General features: G+C 53.6%; 9 protein-coding genes across 9 annotated transcripts; 5 read left to right on the top strand and 4 right to left on the bottom strand.

Annotated features, from left to right (window-relative positions):
- Nucleotides 1-2,479: 2,479 nt before the first annotated feature.
- On the top strand, nt 2,480-5,740 carry CORC01_12078 (uncharacterized protein; the record flags this gene model as incomplete). The annotated part of the gene is made up of 5 exons (XM_022623700.1): nt 2,480-3,169; nt 3,327-3,764; nt 3,823-4,911; nt 4,990-5,221; nt 5,274-5,740. 5 exons carry the CDS (start codon nt 2,480-2,482, stop codon nt 5,738-5,740), a joined length of 2,916 nt encoding a protein of 971 aa, XP_022469801.1.
- Nucleotides 5,741-6,914: 1,174 nt separating this feature from the next.
- Nucleotides 6,915-8,915, bottom strand: CORC01_12077 (aminotransferase class I and II; the record flags this gene model as incomplete). The annotated part of the gene is made up of 7 exons (XM_022623699.1): nt 6,915-7,167; nt 7,225-7,304; nt 7,356-7,479; nt 7,556-7,568; nt 7,624-7,987; nt 8,052-8,527; nt 8,828-8,915. 7 exons carry the CDS (start codon nt 8,913-8,915, stop codon nt 6,915-6,917), a joined length of 1,398 nt encoding a protein of 465 aa, XP_022469800.1.
- Nucleotides 8,916-11,241: 2,326 nt separating this feature from the next.
- Nucleotides 11,242-12,393, top strand: CORC01_12076 (uncharacterized protein; the record flags this gene model as incomplete). The annotated part of the gene is made up of 1 exon (XM_022623698.1): nt 11,242-12,393. One exon carries the CDS (start codon nt 11,242-11,244, stop codon nt 12,391-12,393), a length of 1,152 nt encoding a protein of 383 aa, XP_022469799.1.
- A 637-nt stretch (nt 12,394-13,030) lies between these two features.
- Nucleotides 13,031-13,780, top strand: CORC01_12075 (uncharacterized protein; the record flags this gene model as incomplete). The annotated part of the gene is made up of 1 exon (XM_022623697.1): nt 13,031-13,780. The coding sequence occupies one exon, from the start codon at nt 13,031-13,033 to the stop codon at nt 13,778-13,780; it is 750 nt and encodes a 249-aa protein (XP_022469798.1).
- Nucleotides 13,781-15,043: 1,263 nt separating this feature from the next.
- On the bottom strand, nt 15,044-16,701 carry CORC01_12074 (basic region leucine zipper; the record flags this gene model as incomplete). Its single annotated transcript, XM_022623696.1, has 2 exons — nt 15,044-15,588; nt 16,398-16,701. 2 exons carry the CDS (start codon nt 16,699-16,701, stop codon nt 15,044-15,046), a joined length of 849 nt encoding a protein of 282 aa, XP_022469797.1.
- An 85-nt stretch (nt 16,702-16,786) lies between these two features.
- CORC01_12073 (uncharacterized protein) lies at nt 16,787-17,549 on the bottom strand (the record flags this gene model as incomplete). The annotated part of the gene is made up of 2 exons (XM_022623695.1): nt 16,787-17,137; nt 17,400-17,549. The coding sequence occupies 2 exons, from the start codon at nt 17,547-17,549 to the stop codon at nt 16,787-16,789; spliced, it is 501 nt and encodes a 166-aa protein (XP_022469796.1).
- A 1,895-nt stretch (nt 17,550-19,444) lies between these two features.
- Nucleotides 19,445-20,983, top strand: CORC01_12072 (uncharacterized protein; the record flags this gene model as incomplete). Its single annotated transcript, XM_022623694.1, has 1 exon — nt 19,445-20,983. The coding sequence occupies one exon, from the start codon at nt 19,445-19,447 to the stop codon at nt 20,981-20,983; it is 1,539 nt and encodes a 512-aa protein (XP_022469795.1).
- Nucleotides 20,984-21,090: 107 nt separating this feature from the next.
- Nucleotides 21,091-22,354, bottom strand: CORC01_12071 (TatD family hydrolase; the record flags this gene model as incomplete). Its single annotated transcript, XM_022623693.1, has 3 exons — nt 21,091-22,004; nt 22,060-22,237; nt 22,301-22,354. 3 exons carry the CDS (start codon nt 22,352-22,354, stop codon nt 21,091-21,093), a joined length of 1,146 nt encoding a protein of 381 aa, XP_022469794.1.
- A 1,069-nt stretch (nt 22,355-23,423) lies between these two features.
- On the top strand, nt 23,424-26,278 carry CORC01_12070 (ribonucleotide reductase; the record flags this gene model as incomplete). Its single annotated transcript, XM_022623692.1, has 4 exons — nt 23,424-23,442; nt 23,497-23,654; nt 23,714-26,180; nt 26,235-26,278. The coding sequence occupies 4 exons, from the start codon at nt 23,424-23,426 to the stop codon at nt 26,276-26,278; spliced, it is 2,688 nt and encodes an 895-aa protein (XP_022469793.1).
- Between the last annotated feature and the right edge of the window lie 336 nt (nt 26,279-26,614).

Below are 26,614 nucleotides of genomic sequence, written 5' to 3'. Positions count from 1 at the left end.
GAGAGAAGATTGTCTTCAATAGAGGGGTACTAGTAATGCCCACCTTGCAACTGTCCTCGAACAGCCAGACAGGTTCTTCTCACTTTATTGGCACGTAATCGCAAGTGCTCATCCTGGTACCATTGAAGGCAGTCCCTCTATGAAGACCTTCTGCGCAAGCTAGTCGGTGCCAGACGGTTCTCGCTCATCTTAGTAGACTCCAGCTTGTTGCTTGTGGCAGGAAGCATTCTCCTCACCACACTCGGTTGACTCTCCATGCCTTCTGAGGCTGATCACAAACATCTCAATTAGACTGGTGGTCTACAGTTTTGCTTCAACTGAAAGTGAAAGTACTCTCTTCATCTGAAGCTGCCTTGACATCTATTCACAACTTACCTTAGCTTGGTTATTCAAAGGATTCCCAGGTGAAGCCTGTCATCGTGTAAGTATTTCATCAGCATCAGGGCTGGGATGACAAAACTCGTCCGCCAGTATTGCTACATTTCTCAAGGTGTACAATCAAGCTAAACAGCTTTCGCCATCTACTGTCCTGTAGAAATCTGCCAGCCTCATGACATGCGATCATGAAGATAAATTTCAACCTGGATGGGGCGAGAAGTATCAAAACCCTCCCACGCTCTCGATGTCAAACCCTGAACAAAAGGAGGGTTTCCGAACCTCCCCCGTCCGTCTAGGTCGAGCAAGGCATCTCGAGACTTGGACAAGGTGAGAACTTCCCAACCCCTTCAGGTTGCCAACGGTATCTTGAGATGTGGATAAAGCGAGAGCCAACAAAACCCTCCTGCCTCTCTAAGTCGATAGTGGCATCTCAAGAGGGAGACATGACTGTTCTTCGGTGCTCTCCCCCTTTTGAGAATATGTGAAATCCCTTCCCCCTAGCTCTGCACCCGCCCTTTTAAGGATACATCACGTCTCTTCCTCCCGTGCTCTCGACTTTTTGAGGACTGGTGAAATTTCTTGCTCCTGAGCTCTCGCCCTTTTGAGGAGAACTGAAATCTCTTCTCCCACTCTTCTCCTGCTTCGTTGCCACCTCACCATCCTTTCTTCACAACTTCTTTCTTCCACAACCATCTACCCCCTCTCGTCTCTACTCTCAAAACCCATATCACATCATATTTCTTCCCTCCCTGACCCCTTCAATACCACTGTCGAAACTCTCTCGAATTTTCGCCCGTTCGAAAACAATTTCCAACACACTGTCTACCGGACGCTTTCTCCCAGAGCTCGAACCACTGCGTGTCCTCGTGGCATCCTCTTGGCAGACAGCCTCAGAGTAGCAACAGCAAGGTGAGGGTACTCTCTCCTACGTTCATCGCTGTCTCTTCCACTTTCTGGTCATATGGATCTCCTTACGCGGCTCACTAACCAATTTTTCCTATGTTCTTAGGTCCGACAGCATTGTTTGCTCTTCGGCGAGATTCAGAAGAAGACGAGCCAGTTCTTATGCTTCTCGTTGAAGTTTGAGCTTGCCCCCAACATCACGACGAAAACCGAGATCATTAGGACAACGAAGAAACAGATTCTTGTTCTCCATCGATTTATCGGCAAGTTCCCAATCCTGTGTCGCCCTCGGGCTTCAGCTGACCGAAAGAGCAGATAGGTAATCGAAACGGAGCTGAAGAACTTTGCTTGACTTGCTTGTTACTCTTTGCAGACCATTAGCTTCATAGCTCCAACAATTACCCAGACAAGGGCGAACGTTTGCTTCAACATTCGACAAGACCGTCGAGTCTACTAATTCCGTTTTGTCGGTATGTGGCATTTTTCTTCCTTACACGACCATCCTCTCCCTCTTCTATTTATTCTTGTTACTCTTCTTCCACCAATTTCGTTCGCAAATCCCACTTGGCAACGCGATGTTGCTCGAGTGACTATAGTGATGGAATGATTCATCGTTCGCTCTCCACCGTGGCCTCGAAGCCATTACAAGTGCCTGGGAAATGGGTCTGCACGTTGTTCAATCATCCATGTGTACTTTCTCCCCCGTCCCCCGCCCCTTGATTGTTTCAACGGCATATGACTCAGGCTCATTGTAGATGAGCAGAAGGGGGGTGGATGGACTGGTGTTTGGCAAGATGCATGGATCCAGAGTTCTTACCAAGACTCACCTGGGCTCACCTTAGTGAGTTGGTTATATGCACACCTTGCCTGCTTGATTCCTACCATCTCTGTGTGTATTCTCCTCAAATTTTCCTACGTGCACCTCCTTAAGGTGCTAGCGTGGGCTGCTCCTGCCTTCTGCGAAGACAGTAACCTTTTTTCCCTTTTCTTCCTTGAATCACCTTTCTTCCACCACTTCCGTTTCCTACCCTTTGAGAACTTTTCCAAAGCTTCTCAAGCACGGAATCTTCCCCATCCCATCCCCAGCCCGGAAATATCCCTTGAGTATTTCTATATTCTCTCACACTGCCTTCGAGCTCATCTCACATCCCCTGAACGTACCAGACCCTTCGAGTTCAACAAACCTTGCTTGGTCACGATGGCCGATTTGGGCAGCGCGAGCTCCGGCTCTAGACGCGGAGGCGTTTGTCTCGCCGAGCACTCTCCACAGTTCGCCGCGACTCGTGAGCCATTGCGGACGACTCCCAGTTCGTCTGAAAGCACCGTCCGCGACGCAAAATCACCTTCTGACGTCTTCGCGGCTGATCTTTCTGACCAAACTTCACAGCTTCACCTCGGTGACTACCAGCTACCTCAGCCGCCGAAATTCCAGTCGGCAAACTTCACGTTCGCTAGGAACCAGGAGCAGGGAAGTTTCCAGAACGCAGGTTCTGCTCAAAATCCCTCCCACTTCTCCACGCGAAGAGCTTCTATTCCTTCTGAGAAAACAGCCTTTGCAACTCCCACTGGTCGTTCTGCCGTCCAGCCAAACACAGCAGGTCATCGATCTGGCCCGTTGCCGTCTGCTAAATCTAGCCGTCAGTTCGGAACTGCTACTCCCAGCATCAAGACTCCTGGTCATCACACTCCGGGTTCCCTCAACAACGATATTCGACGAATCCAACCGGATCTTGCCCCCGTTTTGGAGGACAAAAAGAAGCTCATGCCAAATCTTGAGCTCACAAAGACAAAGAAGAATATCGCAGAGATGGCTGCTCACTGCCAGATTGACGGCCCGTTGGCTGGCCCTCTCAGGGAGAGTCGCCGCTCCGAGCTAGCCAGAAACCACGTAAGTCAGTTTTTACTTCACCTTGGTCCCTCTCCGCTTTCACTTTCAACCAGGCTCCTCGTCTTGTGTTTTCCTGTCTTCACCTTTCAACTTCTATTTTTACTATCCAAACTTTCGTTATTCGCTCTAGACTACGTGACTAACTTCGAGATGGAAGCCTGCTTGGATCCCCGCCCGGCAGGTTCAAGCCGGGATTATGACCACCCAGCAGGCGATCCGCCGCACTCCGGGCATTCCCAGCAACATTGCCAACGACCTTTGCGACGGCCTCCAGACGTACGCGCAAAAGGTCAATGACATTCTTCGTCAGGCAGTCAACGAGGTCGCGGACATTAAAATCGATCTCGAGTACAATGACAAGATTCTTTGCTCCAACAAGTTGGAGTCCAGCATCATTTACGAAGAGCGTAAGCAGCTCAAGCGTGATGTTGCTGAGATTCACCGAAAGCACGAGGACTTGGAGGACCGTCTTGCGCGCTACCATGTTGAGCAAGAGAACCACAAGAATAAGGTTCTCGAGTTCCTGGCCCGACTCGATCCTCGCAATGATGAAGAGGATGAGGACAGGGAGCAGATTGTTGCTGAGCTACTTCAGGTACGTTTCCATATTCATGGTAGTTGAAGAAGGAGCTTCGCTGATGATATCAACCCAGACTCTCAAGGACTTTATGAACCGCCCTAGCTCCCGATGGATGCATGGGGAGCGTGAGACCTCTTCCAAGGCTATTACCACCCTGAGCACTGCTAGCATCGCCGCGCTCGAGAAGGAGAACCAGCCCCAGTCTGCTAAGCGATTCCAGCAGCCTCAGGAGGCCCGTCGTCCTCATGATTCTGAATCCTATGAAATTGTTCCCTCCATGGACAATGCCCTGCAGCCGTTCAACTACCAACAGAACATGGAGCAGCCTCAACGCTCTGCACCGGCCTATGCACCTACTCAGAACGGACCTCCCATGTCTTACCCGGGCATGTTTGGTAGTGGCCGTCGCCCTGGCGACAACCGCACCATGTCTTCTGCTGGCTGGACACGCGCATCAAGCGTCGCCCGTACTCAGCATAACGCACCTCCTTCTGGTTCTTACTCGCGGACGCGAGATGTTCAGAATGGCTTTGGCGGCGGATATCAGCAATCCAACGGCTTTGCGGGACCCAATAACTATAGAGGCCAGATTGACATGCCATCGCGCCCTGGCACTGCCATGGGCCACCGCGGCTCGTTCCGTCCTAATGCTCCCGAGTTCCACCCGAGCATGTTTGCCAACGCGGACAATAGCAGCTTCCACAATGATGCCTCTTACAACATGAATTATGGTCCAGGATCCAATACTGGTTCTCGCCATGACTTCAACGGAGGCAGCGCTCTCTACCGCAGCCCGACTCCTCGTTCTGCGAGCCATTTTGGCAACTTCGAAGGACCCAGCAGTGGCTTTACTCGCCCATCGCCTTTAGTTCCTTCGGGTCACCAAGGCTCCCAAGGCCCTCAGGGCATGGGCTCGAATCACATGGGCTACAGTAACGACTATTCGATGATCCCGCAGCGCATTCGCAACCACGCTCCCAATTCATCCGGTAACAGCCACCACACGGCTAACTTCTCTCAGCAAGGAGCTTTTAGTCCTGGCCCCTTTGGCCAGGGCGGCAATGGCCCCAGTCATGCAGTCACCAGCCCCTTTGCTCCCGGCAATGGCTTCGGCGAGGATGAAGGCGGCGATAATGAGCGCTATGCTCGTGCTCTCGAGAGTGTCTGGGGTCTTGCGCGGGGCTAGGTGCTCCAGTTTGCCTCAGACGTTGACCTCAGCATTTTGTCGCGGTCCAGCGAGGTTGTCATCCTTCGTTACATGATGAAGCTCTACGCTCCCTTCAGCGAGCAGCAGGCGTGGTCTTACATCCGCCAGCATATGCATGACCCCATGAGCCGCGCTTGCCTCATCTCTCGCACCATGATCGATCTCCTGGTCAATCGGATCTTCACTTTCGAGGCTTGGGAAGGTTTCTCGGTTGATGCTGATCGCCAGCTGCGTGAGATCCGCCACGAGATGAACAATCTCCCTGGTAAGCTTGATCATTCCCATCCTTCATTCGCGACTATGGCTAACATACACAGCGGGTCAAGGTGGTGCTCTCCAGGTCTGTATCGACCGACTCGCGGCCATTGTTAACTCTTGCATCAATCACGAGCGTTACGACGCCTACCGCAACCACCGCATTGAGTACTTTCAGGCTGAGCTCCGCGAGATGCTCTCACCTCTCTTGCTACCCGAGTCTGAGGGCGGTCCCGACCTCGAGAGGGCCGATGAGGCTCTCCGCCAGATGTGCGAAAAGGCATGGTCTATCTCGGCTAAGATGTTCACCTCGCGCTGGACTTTCGAGTTCCGTTTCCCCGATACTGGAGTGCGGTTCAACACCGGAACCATGGTTGGCATTGCGCCCAATATTGGACCGCAGCTCTTGCAGGCTGAGCACTGGCGCGTGCAGCTGGTGGTTACCCCAGTAATCACCGTCCGCAACGATACGGGCGCTTCCATCTCGGTGGCCTCCATCACCAGCGCTCACGTCATCTGCATGAAATAGTTGGTGGGATATCGCTAAAACCACTTCACTGCTTTTCATTGTGCGCTTCTCTTCACTAATGAAGCTTTCTCTATATAACGAGAAAGCGGATGTACGACTCACGACTTACGACACGTTTGCGACTTTGCTTGTTCCTGGTCTCCTCAGCAAGGCTCTCCAACGAGACACCAATAATAAGAACAACAGAGCGGTACCTTCACTACCGCCAGAGTTACTTTTCGAGAACCTGAAATCAGAGCCAACATTATTATTAGCAAGGCTTTCACCGATCACGGAGAGCAGTGCCACAAACAGGCAAGGTTCTCGGCACGAAGAGAACAGTGCCACCTTTACCAGTACATCATTGGACGAGGCCGACGGGATCAAAGACGACTATAGCATTCATCATCTTTGGCACGAATTGGACTTCCTCTCTCTCAACATGTAGGAGTATTTGGACATGCGTCCCCGATTCCTTTGCCTCCTTTGGGAATGGATTTGCGAGACCTTTGGAACAGCTCGGAGGATTGGGGACGGATACACAGGAATTGGGTTCGAGATTGGCAATTGCGAAAAAACGATTAAAAAACATCAAGAAAACAAACATAGGTTTCCTTTTGTTTCCAGGGGGGAATGTCCCTGGCTAGCTACTTTGAGCACTGAAGTTTCCACCAATTCTCGAGGGACGATGTGTGGCGGCTAAGGGAGGGGATCTGGACTAGAGAAAATGGCGACAGAAAAGTACACAAAAAAAAAAGCAGAAAAGGTCTTGTAAACACTTGGTTCCCAAAACGACCGTGACTTGGAAATGTGGACATGGTGAGGTAGGCCTCTAGGTAAGTCTCTACGTAAGGACGGTATGCGGAGCATTCAATCACTTCAGGCAAGTTTGTCTGTGTGTCAGACCGAAATCTCCATAGTTGGCTTGTCACACCGCAATGCTTTGAGCCAAGCCACATGTCCGTCAAGTCACGTTTTCATTGTAATTGTCAATTCACGAGAGAATCAAGATGGATTTGGAGACTTTGCGATAATTCATTGCACTCTACTGGCGCGTTAGTCTGTTCGGCACCGGCAGTGCCGTCTTCGTGTATACATATAAGCAATGAAGACTAGGGTATTTGATCTTCATTTGTCGTGAGTCGGCCGTTTCCAACTCCATCCAATCCTCTATCCCAGAACATCCCTATTTCGTCTAATCGGACGACTTGCGGAACTTGTTGACGACGCGTTCGATACCATCACAACCCTTCTTCAGGGTCTCCATCTTGGGGCCGTAAGAGAAGCGAACAAAGTGGTGGCAAGGGCTGTCGAAGAGATCACGACGTCTGGAAGGGTTCAGATCGAAAAAGATACCAGGCACGACGATGACCTTCTCCTCCAGACAGGCCTGGAAGAAGTTGAGACCGTCCGCAATGGCATCGGGAAGACCTTCAAGGTTGAGCCAGCTGGAGGCATGTTAGTCTCGGCGCTTACCCGCAGCTCCTTCAACGCCAGCAACTTACAGGTAGAAAGTGGAGTCAGGGACATATTTAATGACGAATCCCATCTCACGGAGTCTGCGAACGACGTAATCACGCTTGTCCTTTTCAATTTGTTAGAACCCGCCAAATCCAAAGCCGCTCATTTGACTTACGCGGAAGTGCTTCTGCAGGGAGATCATCTCCGTCTTGACAAGGGTAGGGTCGAGCATGGGAATTGCCGCCTCCTGGAAGGGGTGGTTGGCACCACCATCGAGGTAGCTACCGCAAGAGCCAATACTAGAGTTGTGTGTCAGGGTCAGTCTCCGGTCCCAACCTCTCCAGTCATCAATATATATAAACATGGACAACTCACGCCTTGATGTATTCTGCACGACCATATTAGCAAGCAATTCGTCATATTCGTGAGAATTCATCACATACCCTTGGGACCAAGAATCCACGCAACACGCCAGCCGGGCAGTCTGAAGCGCTTGGTCAAGCCATCAATGATGAGGACATCATCCTCGTCGACATCCTCGACGTTCTCAGCCGCAGAGATGGTACTGCCGTCACAGTTGCTCGTATAGTTGTAGCCGGAGTAGAACTCGTCGCTGACGAAGGTGGCGCGGCCACGGCAGATGTCTTGGATCTCAGCCAACTCGGGGTTGGCGACGACACGACCGGTAGGGTTGCGGGGGTTCGAGGTCAGGATGACAGAGGAGCCACGGGAAATCTCCTCGGCGATGCGGTCGGGGTGGATGTGGTAGCCGTCCTCCTCGGCCAGAGGAACGGGGATGGCGGAGAACTGAGGACCCAGAGTCAGCTGCTATTCATTCTATCAGGCTCCAAATGCAGCAACGAATACATACGTTCTTGAAGAGAGACAACATTTCGTTGTACGCCGTGTAGTCGGGTAAGAAGAAGGAGAGATAAGAGTTGCCAAGAACGGCAGCGATGCGAATCAAACCGGCGCGACCACCGGGGACAATAGCGACGTTCTCCCAAGTGTACTTGCTGTCCTTGCCTTCACGGTGCATGACATTGTAGAGGTTGGCAACGGCCTCGCGAAGCTCCCTGATACCTGCGGTGGGACCATACTCGCGGCCGGCCATGGAGATGTCGATAGTGGTGGGACGGGGGAAGCAGCCAGCAATGTCGTCCTCGACTTCGGGGGCACCCTGGCCCAGGTTGGCCCAAGATTCGGGATCCTCGAGGAAACCGTACTCGGAGGCGCGCTCAGTACACCAGACGACACCAGTGGAGGAACGGCTGGCATCAAGACCAGCATGGGGTTGGTGGCCCTCGTGGGCATTGCGGAACTGTCTGTGAGTCTTTGACTGGACCTCTGATGGGAAATGTCAGCCTTCACGTTGTGGTGAAATTATCACAGCCAATGGCGCCGATTGGGAAGCCAAGAATGACATCGAGCTTGAGTTGGAGCTGTGTGGGGAACGAGGGGCAACTTTGCTCAGCTCCTACCCCGCACTCAACACCACAGCTTGACGACAAGCTTTTTTCCCATCCTCCCTGCTGTGCGTATCTGCAGAGCTTGGTCGATGTGATGGAGTATTGAGCGGAAGAAGGCGTCGTTCAGAAAGCTGGAGTGGAATGTGTAGAGGAAGGGAGAAGGGGTTTTCATGCTTACCGTTGCCTCCAACCTCACCGACACTGAAGCGTCTTGGCTTAGGCACACCGGTGTGCCGGTTGATGGAGAACTTGCGATTGCTGAACATTTTGCCTTGTTGCACGCAGCTGGCGAATGTGTGTGGGCTTTGTTATGGGAACGGTGATAGGAGGTATTAACAGCTGGATTCTGGAAGCTGGGACTGAGAGGGGGAGAAGGACTTTAATGGTCGATGGCAAAGGTTTCTCCGATATCACCTGGCTGGGGAAAAATCTGGGGAAGGTGAGGATGGAAGAGTGCGGGTGTGGGAAAGGTGAGGCTAAAAGTAGAAGGGGAAAGAAAGGGCTCCTCACCTTTTCAAGGTGAAGCAGCGAGGGGCACAGAAAAACGTCTTATACGGGAAAGCTGCGAAAGGCTTCTCTTTACCGGCACTTGGGCCCTGACGTTGGCTTGGGAATCCCTGCAGATCAGGAATGCAGCTCCCATGCAGGCTCTTCCAGATGTGGGGTTTTGAGGATACGATAGGGATGCTGATTGGCTGTGAAACCGATTTCTCTGTTCTTGAAGATGAACGTGGGACTGCCACTTGACGGAGTTGGGCGGATGGTCACCGAGCAGGGCGACGAGGGCACGGGGGGTCAAAACAGGTCCAGGAAGAAGAACGGCAGCAAACAGTGTTTGTGTCTACATTGTACAGCCAGAGCCAGTCTGAGTCTAGTCTGCGCCGAATCCGTGCCGCCTGTGCCGTCTTCAGGCCAGGATCAATAAGTACCGGATCGTCGATCTGTCACCCTCAGATTCGGTGAGTGAACGCAGCGTAGAGGACAGTACTATGTTTGCAAGGAGACTCTCATAAAGGAACGCAACGCCAGCGCGACTCCGTGCCCGGACGATGCCCCTCCTCTGCTCCTCGTTCTCCCTCGCCAACGTCAACGATTCGGGTTGGTGCGACCACAGTACGTAAAAAAGCGGTGTCTAGTAGAGTCAGTGTCCTGCTCCAAAGCGGATCTCCGCATCGCGGCCTGCCCCGTACCCAGTTGCAAATGCGATTCGTGCCCAATCAGTGCAGGAAGCCGTCTCCCGTCCCGGATCGAGGGCCGTGAGGGCCTAACTTATGGGGGGAATCGGCCCTCGCCAGACCTTCTCCAGAGTCTAGTAAGGGGCACGATATCTCTATTTATCGTAAGTATCAATGGCACACGCAGTGGATGTTGCACAGCATCTCTGGGTTGCTGAACTCCTAGCCCAATCATGGCAGATAAGCCCAGCCAGGGCGGATCCCGAACGCGACCTGCCGGAACATTCAGGGCGCTTGTGTTGTCGTCGTGGGCCGGCGCACCCGATCACCGAATTTGACACACTTTCCACGTCTCAGAGCGATGAACGCCTTTAGAGAATTCGACCAGCAAAATTATTTGGCCATAGCCAGCACCAGTAAATTGAGCCACTAATTATTAACGCACGACCCTTCAGCCCAGACGCACCCAAGAAAGAGAAAGCCCCATTATGAATGGCCTCGAAACAGTGGCTGCAGTGTCCCAGAAGAAGCTCGCGACACCGGCGACGGCGAGTGCAGAGTTCGTTGGGCTCCGTGTTCCGAGACCTTAGCGCCATCTGGAACCCCTCATTCGCGGCCCCTGGAAGGGACGGAACACGGCCGACGATGCAGGCCGGCCGAAAACAGTCAGCAAGATCACGTGACCATTCGTCTTCTCTTTCCTCGCCAAGCCTCGACGCAATCCCAAGAACCCGGGCAGACAAATCATGACACTTCCTATCTACTTGGAAAGATAGATCCGAGGCATCTAGGCACTCAGTTTTTCTCAAGGTTAGAAGGGGTGAATCACGTGCTGGTCACCAGGCACAGTCACGGGAGGTGAATCAGGTATGGCAGTGCAAGAACGCCTGTGGCGCTGCCGTATCCTGGCTGGCCAATCAGATTGTATGTGTATATCCACTCGGGTCACAGCCACTCACTCCGCCCGACGTTGAGTCCCGCAGAGCCTGCTCCTCATCTAGAAGCCTCAAAGGTCATGATCTCTTGGAAGCAAACCAGTCAGAGCGAATTTCGACTTCAAGACTTAAGGCGGAATCATCAGGCAGATTGTAGAAAGTCTATGAGCGCTTCCTTCAGAGGCGAGGGATAGAATCAATATAAGACGACTCGTTTGATGTAACTCGGCAAACCCATGAACCCCAAATGATTGAGAACAAAGACCTGAACAATATCAACTCATCCATATTGACAACTTGACATTCCACCTTTGTGGCCCATCATTTTACTGAACAAAATAATAAGTCAAAGTTTGGGTGACATCTGTTTTACCGCAAAACTTCCTTCGAGAAAGAACAAAACCAATTCACCTACTCCAATAGCTCCTGCCCAACTTTGACACTTATATCAAGTCCACTGCGACGGCAGCTTTTTTTCCACAATGCCTTACCTCGACGATTCTTTCCTTTCCCAAAATTTCCTCTCCGCCAGCAAGAAATCTGAGATCAGCATGTCTTTCTTGGGTGCCGTCAAGCAGAAGATTGGCCGCAGGTCATCTTCAGCTTCTCGCGAGTCCAAGGAGGCATCCCAATTCAATATGCCGAGTCTCGGCAGCAACAATCCATTTTCCAGCTCTGCGGTCAAGCCCTCCAATCGTGAGTCTTCGCCTGACATCATCGTGACCCCTCCGTCTCCGATTAAAAGCGCTGACAGACGTTCAGCTCCCGACCAGCCCCCCCCAGCCTACTCAGAATTGGCACCCGCTCCATCGGGAGACGGCGACCTAGGAAGTAAAGGCGGCTCGGTTAGAAGCCCCTCGCCCGCCCCATCCAATGCCGGGCCCATCATATCGAGCAACGGTATGAGCATTTCGACACCCGAGGACCCCTACGCATTCCTTTCCTCATTCGATACCATTCTCGTTATTGACGATTCGGTGTCCATGTCTGGCCGCTCATGGTCCGAGGTTCGGGACGTCATCCGCAACATCGCCCCGGTCTGCACGTCACATGACGAGGACGGTGTTGACCTATACTTCCTCAACCATGATTCCCAGGCTGATGGCAATCCTTGCGAGGGCAAAGCCCCGGGTGGCTACTACGGCATCCGTCGTGCCGAAACGGTCGAGGATATCTTCACTTCTGTTCATCCACGCGGCGCTACGCCCACTGGTCAGCGTCTTAGAGCCATCCTCAAGCCTTATCTTCAGCTTGCCGAGACCAAGAAGAATAACATCGAGAGTGTCAAGCCCATCAATGTCATCGTCATCACTGATGGCGCGCCATCCGATGACGTCGAGGCACCCATCATCGCCGCAGCCAAGAAGCTTGACAAGCTTGACGCTCCCATGCATCAAGTCGGTATACAGTTCTTTCAGGTTGGCGACGAGCCCGGTGCCCGTGAGGCGCTTTGGGAGCTCGACGATGAAATCGTCGGCAGTGTCGATGGTGATCTTCGAGATATGGTCGACACCGTTACCTGGGAGGACGGTAACCGCGGCGTTCTCACGGCAGACAGCATCCTCAAGGTCGTTCTTGGCGCGGTGGTCAAACGCCTCGATCGCCGTCGTACGACTGGCGAGAGCCGTAGCTAAGAATGGCCAGTTGCTTGTCTCTTTCTACTTTGTTAGTCAATTCGGGTTCCGATGGCGTTTGGGAGGATAGAATTGGTTTCCAGTCTCTCTTACGAGGCTCTATTACAAGAGACACTAGTAGCGCAAGCCAGTACCTGATACACAAGGCAAGGCTTTCAGAATTATTCCTCCGTTGGAGACGGGTATTAAGTGTGCTAGATGAGGAGGGTAACATGGCTCACGCCGTTGGGGAAGGTCGATGCACTACCTCCCATTTCAGTGGAAAACATTTATTAGTCAAAGACAGAAAATTTGTCTTCGTTGAGACTTAGACCAACTTGCGAGAACATTCAATATGCGTGGGGGGAAATGTGACCGAGTTACAATCTGTACGCCGGAACGCCCGTTGAATTGATTGATCAAGACAAATAGAAATAGAGAAGGCGAGGGGTCTGGAAATTGCTAGGAGATACTTTTGGCAACTTTAACGCCAAGCGGGACCCACCTCACTCTCACCTTGAACATCGTCAATAATAGACTCCCACCACAACTCACCAACACCCCCCCCCCCCAAAACCCCGTCCTCGGTTTTCAAAGGCTCAAACCCTCGCTGCAATTACCCTACCGGAAACCACCAGAGACGTAAGACATTTCCCAAATGAGACCACCACTAAGCTACATCCCACGTCTGTACGCGCCTCTCCGACTTCACATCCGCCAATCAGTCGGACTGTCACCCGCGCTGACCGCCGCCACCGCGACGACGTCGAGGTTGACGTTCAACAGCAGCATGAGCACATCATCGGGCCCTCAGGCGACGACAAAGTCGACCGCTGCTACGGGAGCATCAACCCAGGAGGCGGGAGCTGCACGGCAAGGTGAAGGTGAAGGGAGGAACCTGAACAGTAGCCACCGAGAGCACCACCCCACGGAAAGCACGTCACCGGCCCCTAAAAAAACGACATCCAACGCCCCCGCGGAGGCCAGTCCCAACGCCAGTGGCGCCGATTCTAGCCAGCGCCAGCCTCACTCCCAGGGCGACGATCAGGGCCTTGCTGATGCTCAGCGGCAGGATGGACCCCTGGCTTTGCCGCCGCTGCCCGAGACCTCGTCGTCGTCTGCTGCAGGCGGGAGTCCCGAGGGAGGAGACAACAAGAGCAACAGCGGCAGCGGCAGTGGCAGCAACACCATCACGCTCGACATGAGCGGCGGCGACGGCGCCTCGACCAAGCTGGACCACCTGGGCCCCCTGGTCGTCAACCAGGACGGCACCATGTCACGAATCAGCAACTGGGGCGAGATGACGGAAATTGAGAGGCGCAACACGGTGAGGATCTTGGGTAAGAGGAACCAGCTTCGTCTTGCTGGGCTCAGGGGGGAGAAGAACGGGGCCGAGGCTGAGAAGTGAAAAGTCAGGACGGGAGAAAATTAGAGACCTTTCCCCCTAATTTCTCACTACTTCTCTCACATTTTCTTCACTGTACGGATATACTCGGACAGACTCGTGAGAGGCCTGTAAATAGTTTGTCAAAGATATTGGAAGATTGAGTGAAAGGCACTCTGGTAGTTCCAATAGCGGATGACCATTTTTTCATCAAAGGCATCAACGAGGGTGGTAAGGCCGAGTGCTTTTGTAAACTACTGCACAAGAACAGCACCCGAGAAATATCGTCTCCATTCATGAGTCTTGTGTCGCCGTCCCGTCTTCTACGGATACCTGGTCCTGTGCCCGCCACCCCCATTGCCCCCCTAGACAGGATTTTCGTTTCGCCATCCTCGTCCCATCGTCGCCCTTATCCCGTCCTATCCCAAGCCGTCAAATGCGTCTTACTCTTACCCAGCCCACCACATTCCGGAGAGAGTACGTCGTTATGGATTAGCGGGTTTTGAGTTTTTTCCTTCGTCTCTGGAGTTCGGATCCTCTGCCATGGCCCAAAGGAGGCAGTAGAGCCAGGCGGCCCTAGGCCACCTCGTGGGTGAGACCGGGCCCTGAGTACCTCCCAACTCTACCTAGGACACGCGAGTTCTGGCCATCAGTTCTTGCCGTTTGCTCGTCCACGGGGTATGTCGGTGCTGTGGAGCGCGGGGGTCAGCACGACCGTAGAGCTGAGCAGCGGCTCTTGCTCCCCGACCCGTTCTGGCAGAAGAGCAGGTGAGGCCAGGGGATGCCTGTGCAGGCTTGGTGGTTGAACTCTACCTAATGGGGACCGTGGGAGCACGCCTTCAGGTTGCGGGATGTTGAGACCTACACTATGCACAGTAACCTGAGCAAGGTGGTGAAAACAAGAGCTTCAGGAGTTTGGTAAACAAGATTTTAGAGTTGACCTAGTCAATAGCCTTAGGGTCGAAGAACCCATCCGTATAATTCATTGCTGTGATATACTCTATCACGCCCCAGATCATGAGTTCGTGCAGGTATACGTACATGTAAAATCTCATCACATGTTGCCAATCAGTAAAAACAAGCCGCTCAATAGTACCGCCCGTTCATCTCCCCTCTATCCTCCTGTTACGAATCCCATCCACATCGTTTCTTCTCGTCCTTCCACGGTATAAAATCCATTTGATGTCAGAATAAAACTTGACGTCTTGAACATAAAAGGCATTGCGTACAGGCGTCAGTCGGAGGGAAGGAAGTGCATCATCCGAGTGTTGACCAAGTTTGCCATTTCTACTTTGCCTCCTCCGCCTTGAGAGAGTCCGAAGACGTCGCAGTTGTCTTGGTCTGCTTGTTCTGAAATTCCTTGAGCATGGAAGCAATGTCCTCGCTACCCTCGTTCTTCTCCATTACGAGGTTCTTGAGCCAGCGGTTCTCGGTTTCGAGGAGGCTGATGCGCTGCTCCAAAGCTGAGACCTTGTCGGACATCTCCTTGGCGCTCTTCTCGAGAGCCTGCTCGCGCTGCTTCTTCTTGATGCGGAACCTGGCACTGGCGGCGGTGTTTCTCCTGCGCTTGTCCTCCTCAGCGGCAACGCGGGACTGCTCCTCGAAACTGTGACCGGGCCTGCTGACTCCATTCAGAGACTCGGGAGTTCTGGTCTCGGCGGCTGTAGGCGTGGGAGCGGCATAGTGGTGGTTGTGCTGCTGAGATACAGGAGGCGGTGCGTAGGTGGGTTGCGGGTTGGGCTGAAGAGGTTGAAGGTTACCCAGGCCTTCGGCGAAGGACGGTACGCCCGAGGCAGGGTAGGGGTTGGTGAAATCGTGAAAGTTGAATTCGCCTGTCATTGTTCATGGTCAGATGGATGTTTCAAGGCAGGAGTTATCAGTTCCTGGCATCGTGGCGTCGTCGAGACGGCGGAATGAGGGGAAAGACGGGGCGGATAGCGCTTGATCAAAGGAACAACCGCATCGACGAGTCTAAATGTTGGAGATACAAGACCTTCAATCATAGCACTTGCTTAATCGGTGTCGGATAGCGGCTGCCCAAATGGTCGATGCATCCCTGCTAGGATGGATGACGAAAAGTCACGGGATATGGCACCATTCCCCGGCAATTTGTAAGCTCCAATCTTTCGCGGCTCTCCCGCAACACCGCTCGCCGGTAACCTGCATAAGAGCAGGCAGCCTCTCTCCCAATCAAGACATCTGAATGAAACATGGACTGCGCATGAACAGGGTGGGGTAAGAAAAGACAGGTTCGTAGGCTGGTGATAAGTCGGTCGCATGCGTTTGGCTGCGACCCTGAGGGAAAGCTGAGCTGATCGCTAAGGACGTGAGGTTTATTAAAGTTCAGAAAAGCCACTTGACTCGTGTCTGAATGGTGAATCTTCATCCGTTTGCCATTCGCCCGACGCCATAGTGACCGAGGCAGTAGCTATCGGTATCCTAGCAGATCGGCGAGGGGAAAAGTAGATTGTGAAAGGTGAAGGTGGTGAGAGGAGTGAAAACAACGGTACGAATGAGCCGTATTTTTGGTGCCTGGCCACAAATCCGCATCAAACCACAAGTAGGCCCGCAAACCTGGAGGTGAACAAGAAAGGAGACGGTACGGCAGTCCAAAGCGAACATGAAGAAAGCAGCGTCTCACCTGGCAGGGAAAAGTCAACGTTGCCAAAGTCGCCAATTGGAGACGTCAATTCTTCGGTAACGGCGCTGGACGGAGCCTGGGGCTCAGCAACGGCAGCGGTCTCGGGCTTCTTGGGCGGTGCCTGGTAGTCGGTGTGCTGACCGGTCTCGAAGTCGAAAAACTGAGTGTTTGTGAACATGGCGAGGTCGTCCTCAAAAGTGAAGTTCTCCTCGGCGGAGCCGGGCTCCTTGACGGTGTTCAGGTCACGCAGGTAGCGAGACACATTGGGCGCACGCCCACCCCCAGTGCTTGTGTAAGGCGACATGTCGCTCGGCCGGTGAAGGCTCTCGATTGCGAAGCCGGCGGTTTCGATCCAAAGAATAAAGGGGCAGAAGAGCAAAAGGGTTCCGTCAAATCGACTCCAGGGCGAGGGTGTCGATTTGTTTTGTGGTTGTAAAAGACTGGGTCCTTGAGGTCAAGTCGAGGACGGCGGCGATGGCGTTTAGTGGGTTGGTGTTGCGGCCGCGTTGGTTGGAAACCCCCCAATATAGTTGTATTAAATCCGCGCGGTTCAACGACCAGGATCGATTCCAACTTTTGCTCGGCGCTGAAGTCGGCGACGATGGAGGGGCAAATTGGCGTCGAATCGGGTAGATGTAAGACGAGACCTGGCGATGGTCGCGGGTCGTCGAATGCGTCGGTCGGATGTTCTCCTGAGAGGCTGTCTGGCTCTCGAGTGCGATGGTCGTCTCGGTCTCTGGCTAGATTGCTGCGTGGTTCAGGGAGGAGTGGATGGGATGGGGGAAGAGGAGTCAAATTGGGCGAGAATGAAGCCTTTGTTCGGAGACGCAGGTTGCGGACACAGGCCGAGTGGATAATATTAGTCAACTTCTTTACCACAGCGCGACTTTCAGTGCCCCGAGGGAGGGGGCCCCCCAAGGATGCTCGGAGCTGCTGGTTGGTTGCCACCATTGGCCGACGGCCTGTTCATTTCCCTGCAGACCACCCCACGCATCTGCGTACCGCTGCAGGCTGGTCCAGCAGAAGCAGCAGAAGAGTGGTGGCTAGGTTGCTAGCCATCCAGGCCTGGAACCTCCACCCACACACGACGCTTCCCACGTCCTCTCCCACCACTTTGATTTTCGTGCGGAAGAGGTAAACACCACAGCCCATTCGGATGTGCAAGATACCGCTGGCACCACACCATTATTGTCCTGCGGAAGAGGTCACTGGTACCATAGGGGCGAGGTGAGCCCCCACCGGCCGATGAACGGGGCCGTGCTCCATCTGACGTCGCATCCAATCATCTGCGGGGATCTTGGAGTCGACATGTGCTAAGCTTCTACATTTGCTGGTAATCATAATACGGCCAAGTCACTGCGAAAGGATAATCAAAACGGCAGTATTCTCATAACCTGTGCCTTCTTTCCGAACACGCCCTTTCCAACTCCCGGAACCATGACCGGGAGGCATGCTGAACACTCGATCTTGAACCCCTCTCTACATTTACGATCCACCCGTCATCACCCACCCAGGGTTGGCGAACGAATCATCACTAGGCCAATGTTCTGAGAGCCCCGCGGCAATTGCGCATCTCTGGCCTGACAGTGTCCTGACACCCCTCGTTTTCGGGCTGTTGGCAATTGACGTCTTTGGGTCGCATTTTTGGTTGATCGATAGTGTCCCGGGGGCTTCAACCTTGGCTTTGTCTCTCTACGGATAGTCGAGTTTTTGACGACGGGAGTGAGAAAATTCTGACGCTGCCTCGGCTGCCAGCCAGTGATGGCTTTGTGGCTTCTCTTGGACTGAGTTCCAGAAACATTTCACAGGCGAAACGTTATTACACAGATTCTGAGTTTTTATGCGCACACTTCATGTCCACTTACGCTGTGGCTTGCACCGCTCGAGGTAGATTATTAATGCTTCGGCACTAAACACCGGCGGTAAGTGCAATACCCGCGCTACGGTCGCAAAACCATCAGCTAACCCAACCACGTTTGTCGTTGCTGACGATGAAAACCCGGGTTCACCATGACTCGGCTGGTCTCGTTTGGGCTTGGTCGCGGGTTTCTGGTGTCAACCTTGCCATGTTTCTTCTGGCGTGTCTGGGCATGCCTGGCATCGTCTTGTGAAAGGACCCTTAAATCTGAATTTCTAAGCAACCCCTCCGACCGTCGGAAGCGCCACCGGCCAACTTCGGTAAGTAGGCCCGACCGTGCCTCTCAGCCGCGGCATTCTGCATCATCTGTTACTCCCGTCTTCTTCAGGGAGTCTACCGCGCAAGACCAGGACCGCCGCCCGCCAGGTGTGCTATGCTGCCAGGTCCCAGAGCATTGCTGATAGATTGCCAGAGAAGGAAAGTAGCTCCGCTGGCTGGCTGGGTACTGCTGCCTGTTGTTTTGTCGCTGCCCACACCCCGGCCTTTGCAAGTTTGGTGCCAACCATCTTAGGTAAGGCACATCTCAGTCCCAGACTTCCAGGGCTCGTAAAGCCCGCCGTCGCCGCCGATATTTCCTTGGCTCTCCACTGTCAACAATTTGCTGCCGTTGGTGGCGGGCTCCGGGCTGGGTGCCTTGGCCGCCGGCCTCATCTCTGGGCCCCGCCAACGCGCGTTGTCGGATCGGGCACCCATAACCCGTACCCGTCTGACCTTGCCTACCTAAGCAATCCGATCCTGTCAGCGTCCCTGCCTCCCTTGCCTAGGCCCTAGGTTGTTCAACCTTAACGACTGCCGCCCACAGAGCCACTGCTCCGTGCCCCTCCGTTGTGGCCCGTGTCCCCTGTTTGCGGCAAGCCCCTCCGACCCCGTATGCGACATGTGCTCCGTGCACCAAAACTGCACACGCGACGCGTCTTCGTTCTACGGATACAAACGATTCAATGACCAGCATTAGAGCCCATCTCCGCTTAAAATACTTCAGCCTCACCTACCGGGGTGATTGACGACAATCTTGACCATCACGACAATTCTTTTTTATCTCCACTCACGACGTTCCAGGTGGAACAGCCCACTCGAGACACATCACACCACTCCCAGGTTCTACGCGGAAAACAATGTTTTGATGGCCATGGCACGCTTCTCCATCCCAACTACGGGACGCTTATCATCGTCTGTCAGACTTCCGCCCAACAACTATTCTGTCCAGAAAGCTCTGAGCCGTCTATCGCGTTCGTCTTTGTTGTCTCTGGTCCTTGAATGGCTCAGTGATGACAACGTACAGCTATGCGCACCCGTACTAGATGAAGAAGAGGAAGAAGATGACGGCCTTTACCCCCTGGCATCCTCGCTGGAAGGGCTGCGAACCATCTATATGGATTTACAGTACAGGAAAGGGTCCAAACGAGAGGTTATTGATCGTATCACTGAGGGTGATTGGCATCATGGTCTGACTCTCTACCAAATGGCGCTGGCAGACGCCCAATATCTCCAAGACCACCCAGCATCGCAGAAATGGACTGCCTACCGCGTCATGCCCCTCAAAGAGACTTCATACGTGGACGATGACGAGCAGCCCCCAGAAGTCGACACGGCGTCTCTGACCCTTCCCCGGTTTCACCCATCCACGTTCATCCAAAAGCTCCAATCTCATGTTTTGCCCGACGTCAAAGCTCACTTTCACTTTCACCGACCTCAGGGGCTCACCCTCTCCGTCTTGCGCATTTTCATTATCGAATCTCCGTACACTACGAGTATGGCGCAACTGGGACCTGGTTCCGCACAGTCGGACTCGGAGTTCGATAGTTCACGGACACTATACATCGCCTTTCCGGATGCCTCGCCGTTCGTCTACTTGTCCAAGTCTCAGGCGGTGGGGTCTCTGGGAGGAGGCGAATCTAAGAGCTTCCGCAACCTGGTCGTCGAGGGGATACCGAAGGCGCTTTCTCGGCCCCGGGAACGGTACACACTCAAGCCTACAAATATTGCGACCAAAAACCTGGATGCGCTGTTGCAATCAAGAGGCGTTGGCCGAACCAACGCGGCAGGCGGCGGCTGGGACATTTATGCCGACAAGAAGAAGAAAGAATCACCACTTGACACCGTCTTACCGACACCACCCTTGTCGGAAGATTCAGCAGACGACACGTTAGCTTCGGCGGCAAAGAGTGAATCCAAACGAAAAGCCGGCACTTTCGACGTAAGTGAAATTTTTTGCAAGAGAGCTCGTCTATGTGCTCAGGCGAGATTCGGTGAAACTGCCAAGATTAGCGATGGGCTAGGAATCGAGCGGGTAGACATTGTCATGGAAGACCCTTTCCCCGGCAACAGCTCTCGAGCTACTCGAGCCGAGGATGACCAAGGTCTTGAAAACCCAGCAGGCAGAAATCAGGCCGAATCGACACGTGGTCGCAGGGGCAATGTCGAGACGCTCTCAGAGGACGAATCAGATGCGGAAGACGATCGGACCCGAACAAAATCGCCAAATTGGGCTCCCAACGTCAAACTTACGTTGCACGGATCGCATGTATTTGCCGGCATACGGCAACTAGTAGAGAACGGCATCATAGATGGAGAGCGGGTCCCGGGATGGTTGACTGGGGAAGAGGGTGTCACTGTAGGGGCCGTCCGGCATGGCAGGATCAGGGGCCACAAAGGCTCTGGCATATGAAATCTCCCATGACAGGAGAGTCTCGTAGGTCGCAGCTGTTGCGTTGCGCGTAAACCCTCAATGAGCTTGATACCCCTAAGTGATTTATTCGAAAGTCTTCTTGTCTATTAGTCTACGCCGAAAACCTTGACAGTATTCCTCCAAGCCGCCTCGCATATGTCCTCAACTTCTACTCCCTTGATGCCCGCAACAGCTTTGGCCACACGCTCAATCATGCATGGCTCGTTCCGACCCTTGATCATGGCGCCTTCCTCCCACTTTTCCTTCTTAACAACCTTGAAGCGCTCTTGTACTTCGGGTTCCTTCTTCTGGTTCTTCTTCTTAGGCTGAGGTTTCGGAGCAGCGTCTGGAGTTGTAGCTCCACCAGCAGTGCCGTTGACCTCCGGTTTCTTCTCAATGAGATACTTGTAGCCGAAATGACTTGGTCTAATCTCACACCAAGGGCCGTCCGTCTCAATCATCATCCTGTCCAGGCCGATCTGCTCGACGACTTTACAATTCTCCTCGGTCTTGAAACTGCAGCCGTTGATACCAATGTACAGGCCGAGATCCATCAACTCCTTGGCCTCCTCGATGGCGCCGGTGAAGCTGTGAACAACACCGCCCTTCTCCAGCTTCTCGAGCTTGTCGCCGAACTTCTCCTTGAGCAACCGAACGAAATCCGCATGGGCGGCTCTAGAGTGCAGGAAAAGGGGCAGCTGAGGCTTCGTCTCGAGAACGAGATCAAGCTGCGCCGCGAAAGCGTGGAGCTGGACCTTCTTTGAGCAGTAGTGCAAGCGGTCGTAGTCGAGCCCGAACTCTCCAAAGGCGACAACGCCGGAATTGGAGGCTGTTGATTCGTTGATGAGGTCACGTAGCTCGGCTATGATGGCCTCCGTCTTCTTCAGATCCGGCTCATGGTGCTCAGGGACAGGCTTTTCGGGATCCGGGTTCGTGTTGATGCCCTCTGCGGCCTCATCCGAGCTGCTGAATATGGCGCTGCTACAGGGGTGAATCCCGATTGTCGTGTACACAACGCCGGCTTCAAACGTAACGTCAACACAGGCTGACGTGAATGACACTGCTTTTTGACTCACGATAGTCCTTTGCAATATCCAAGGCATCTCTGGAGCTGGTAAAGTCGGACCCCGTGACTATAAGCTTGGTGCATCCGACTTCCTTTGCTCTTGAAACGACCCCAGCAAGGTCATTGGGGTGCCGTTGCTTGCCATGGTGCAGACCCCTAAAGATGGGATCGGCCAGGTTGATGCCGATCTACGAGGGCTGGATGGTTACTAAGCTGACTCGTTACTATGTGGATATTGATGATTTACACACATCAATATACCGGGGCTGATATGCCGGCTTAGACTCCTCTGCAGGAGCTGCCATTGTGACTATGGGCGATGGTGACGGCAGAAAGACGCTTCTAGGCAGTGATTGAAACAATTTTTGCGGCCGTGCCCTTGTGAGAAACAGCGTTGAGAGTCCTCTCATGGGTGGTTGGCAATGACGTCCTCAATTCCCAAGCTCTGTTGTCTACTAGGCGGGAAACCCTTGGTTGATATAGTTGTGACTTTGATTGGCCTCATCTTCACTGAGGCCGTTTAATTGATTTTGGCCTCGTTCACGTGACATCGTGATGAAGTGGACCCCGGGCTATGATGCGACGTGCAGCGCACGCGTAAAGTGCCTACAGAAAAATCCATTAAAGTGCAGGCACTGCATCACTGCACTGAAACGGCGGGGAGAGGTCAACGCGTGCACTAAGGTACGTCGGACGCGAGAAAATCAATTAAACGATTTCTGGGTGCATTCCAAGCAAGACGGTTCCTCGTGGCAAGTTTCTGGTTGCAAGCGGCAACCCGCGTATGACAAGAGAGAAGAATGGGAAGAGACAAACAACATCCACAGTGAGGTGGAGTTTTCATACTTGATTTCCAAGCCTGTCGCGGCATTAGTCAAGTGGTGGCCAGTTGTGAGATTGAGACTGTCCGTCTTTACAGTGCAAACGCGGTCGTCCAGTGTGGTCATGGCAGTGTTGGCTCGGGGATGCGAACGTGAACCGAGGGGCCTGGCCGGAGATGCCTAGCTTCCAAGGCCGGAAAACCACTTTTGCCAGCCAATCTTTTATTGATGCCTTGTCCTGCCCCCTGCCCCGTCGCGCTAAAGTCCCTTTTGGCGTTGAGACCCGTGGACGCGTTTCTACGCGAATTGGCAGTGCCTTAAGTATCTGCAGCACCTCTGAGCATCTTTCTGCTCTCTTCTCCCCCTCCCACAATCCAAACTCTCTTGATGAAATTTCTATTTGCACCGATACAATTGTAATTCTTGGTGCGCCTGATACCCCCTCTCTTCTACATCACTCCCCTTCGTCTTCCTACTCTTGGTTGGCATACATCTCCCGCGAGGCAACCTTACAACCCCGTCTCCCACACATTCACCGCCGTACTCGGGCATCATGTTCGTGAGAAAGCGCGGTATGTTTTGCTCTGACGCGTAAAGCGGTCACTCACGATACTGATTGAACGTAGACGGGCGCCAGGAGCGCGTCCAGTTCGACAAGATCACTGCCAGAGTGTCGAGACTGTGCTATGGCCTCGACATGGATCACGTCGACCCGGTTGCCATCACCCAAAAGGTCATCTCCGGTGTCTATGGCGGTGTCACCACTGTGCAGCTTGACGACTTGGTAAGCATGGCTCCTCTGCCTCCAGCCTGAACGCTGGGTGCTAATGATCTCGTGAACAGGCCGCCGAGACTGCCGCGTACATGACCGTCACCCACCCCGACTATGCTATCCTCGCTGCCCGGATAGCAGTCTCCAACCTCCACAAGCAGACCAAAAAGCAATGGTCTTCGGTCATCAGCGACCTCTACCACTATGTCAACCCTAGAAACAACCGGGCCTCTCCCATGATTGCCAAGGAGACATACGACGCCGTCATGAGACACAAGGAAGAGCTCGACTCTGCCATTGTCTACGACCGCGACTTCAACTACCAATACTTCGGCTTCAAGACCCTGGAGAGATCATACCTACTCAAGCTCGACGGCAAGATTGCCGAGAGACCGCAGCACATGATCATGCGTGTTGCAGTCGGCATCTGGGGTGACAACGTTGAGCGCGTCATCGAGACCTACAACTTGATGTCCAGCAAGTTCTTCACCCACGCCTCTCCCACACTCTTCAACGCCGGTACCCCTCAGTGCCAGCTGTCTTCTTGCTTCCTCGTCGACATGAAGGAAGACTCCATTGAGGGTATCTACGACACGCTCAAGACCTGCGCCATGATCTCCAAGATGGCCGGTGGCATTGGTCTCAACGCCCACCGCATCCGTGCCACTGGCTCCTATATTGCCGGCACCAACGGCACCTCGAACGGAGTCATCCCCATGCTTCGTGTCTTCAATAACACGGCTCGCTACGTCGATCAAGGTGGTAATAAGCGTCCTGGTGCCTTCGCCATTTACCTTGAGCCCTGGCACGCCGATGTCTTTGAGTTCATGGATCTGCGCAAGAACCACGGCAAGGAGGAGGTCCGTGCTCGCGACCTTTTCCTTGCCCTCTGGATCCCCGATCTATTCATGAAGAGAGTCGAGAAGAACGCTGACTGGACCCTCATGTGTCCCAATGAGTGCCCCGGTCTGGCTGACTGCTACGGCGAGGAGTTCGAGGCCTTGTACGAGAAGTACGAGCGGGAGGGCAAGGGTCGCAAGACCATCAAGGCCCAGAAGCTTTGGTACGCAATTCTCGAGGCTCAGACTGAGACTGGCAACCCTTTCATGCTTTACAAGGATGCCGCAAACCGCAAGAGCAACCAGAAGAACCTCGGCACCATCCGCAGCTCCAACCTCTGCACTGAGATCATTGAGTACTGCGCCCCTGATGAGGTCGCTGTCTGCAACTTGGCTTCTCTCGCCCTTCCTACTTTCGTTGACTACAACGAGGGTGTCTACGACTTCCAGAAGCTTCATGAGGTCACTCAGGTCGTCGTTCGCAACTTGAACAAGATCATTGATGTCAACCACTACCCCGTTCCTGAGGCCCGCAATAGCAACATGCGTCACCGTCCCATCGGTCTTGGTGTCCAGGGTCTTGCCGATGCTTTCCTCGCCCTTCGCATGCCATTCGAATCTCCTGAGGCCCGTGACCTCAACAAGAAGATCTTTGAGACCATTTACCATGCTGCTCTGACTATGTCGGTTCAGTTGGCCAAGGAGGAAGGTACCTACTCCACGTACGAGGGCTCTCCTATTTCTCAGGGCATCCTCCAGTACGACATGTGGAATGTCAAGCCCTCTGACCTTTGGGATTGGGACTCTCTGAAGGAGCAGATCAAGGAGCATGGTGTCCGCAACAGTCTGCTCGTTGCTCCCATGCCTACTGCCTCCACTTCGCAGATTTTGGGCAACAACGAGTGCTTCGAACCCTATACGTCCAACATTTACCAGCGTCGTGTTCTTGCTGGAGAGTTCCAAGTCGTCAACCCCTGGCTGTTGAAAGATCTCGTCGACATGGGCTTGTGGTCTGATGCCATGAAGAACCGTATCATCGCCGAGAACGGTTCCGTCCAGAACATCCCCAACATTCCTGCCGAGGTAAAGGCTCTGTACAAGACCGTCTGGGAAATCTCCCAGCGTACCGTTGTGCAGATGGCTGCCGACCGCGGTGCCTTCATCGACCAGTCACAGTCCCTCAACATCCACATGAAGGATCCTACCATGGGCAAAATTACCAGCATGCACTTTGCTGGCTGGAAGCTTGGTCTCAAGACGGGCATGTACTACCTGCGTACCCAGGCAGCTTCGGCCCCCATTCAGTTCACCGTCGACCAAGAGGCGCTCAAGATCGCTGATGCCGCCGTCGGCAAGGCTCTGAAGAAGCGCGCGCCCCCCCCTGGCCACGTTGCCGCTCCTGTTGTGAACGTCCCTAGGCCCATGTACGCCAAGAAGGACTCTTCTGTTCAGGATAACGGCATTCCCACCCCCAGCATCACGCCTCCTCCTCCCAGGACAGCTCCAGCTCAGAAGCCTGACAACTTCACTGCCGATATCGCCGAGGGCGACAGCCCTCGTGCTCTTCCTACTGAGCCCGCCGAGATGCTCAAGATCGAGGAGCTGCCCGTCTCTGGAAGCAAGACTCCTGATGCCGAGGACAAGACCGAGGAGAGCAAAGAGAGAGAATTGGATATCTACTCCGAGGCTGTGCTTGCCTGTAAGTTACTTCACATCGGTTCATTTCTGAAGACACCTGCTAACACCCCAGAAGGTAGTATTGAGAACCCCGAGTCCTGCATCATGTGCAGCGGCTGAAAAACAGGAGCTGAAGTTGTGATGGATTTGACGGCTGATGACACACGTTGATGGAATATCATGGGGTTTGGGGCATTTCAGTATGGGATCACGTCGGTAATAGTTTTATGTTTTGGGCTCATGGGTGGCATTGGTCATTGACACCCTATCTGTATTTGTTTGACGTACATTGCTCTGGGCGAGGCTGCCCCTTTGTTTCTGGCAGGGCTTTTTGAGAGAGGGTCTCATCTTTAGATGCTCTTCCGCGACCCAGAGGGCTCGACGGTTCCGAAGCTAGGATTTTGACTGTTGCACACAGATCACGGCGTTGGGAAGAAAACTTGATTGATCGCAAGT

Source organism: Colletotrichum orchidophilum (assembly GCF_001831195.1).
Source record: "Colletotrichum orchidophilum strain IMI 309357 chromosome Unknown Scaffold_142.1, whole genome shotgun sequence".
In the NCBI taxonomy this organism is placed as follows: domain Eukaryota; kingdom Fungi; phylum Ascomycota; class Sordariomycetes; order Glomerellales; family Glomerellaceae; genus Colletotrichum; species Colletotrichum orchidophilum.
This window is presented reverse-complemented; position numbering and strand designations above follow the sequence as displayed.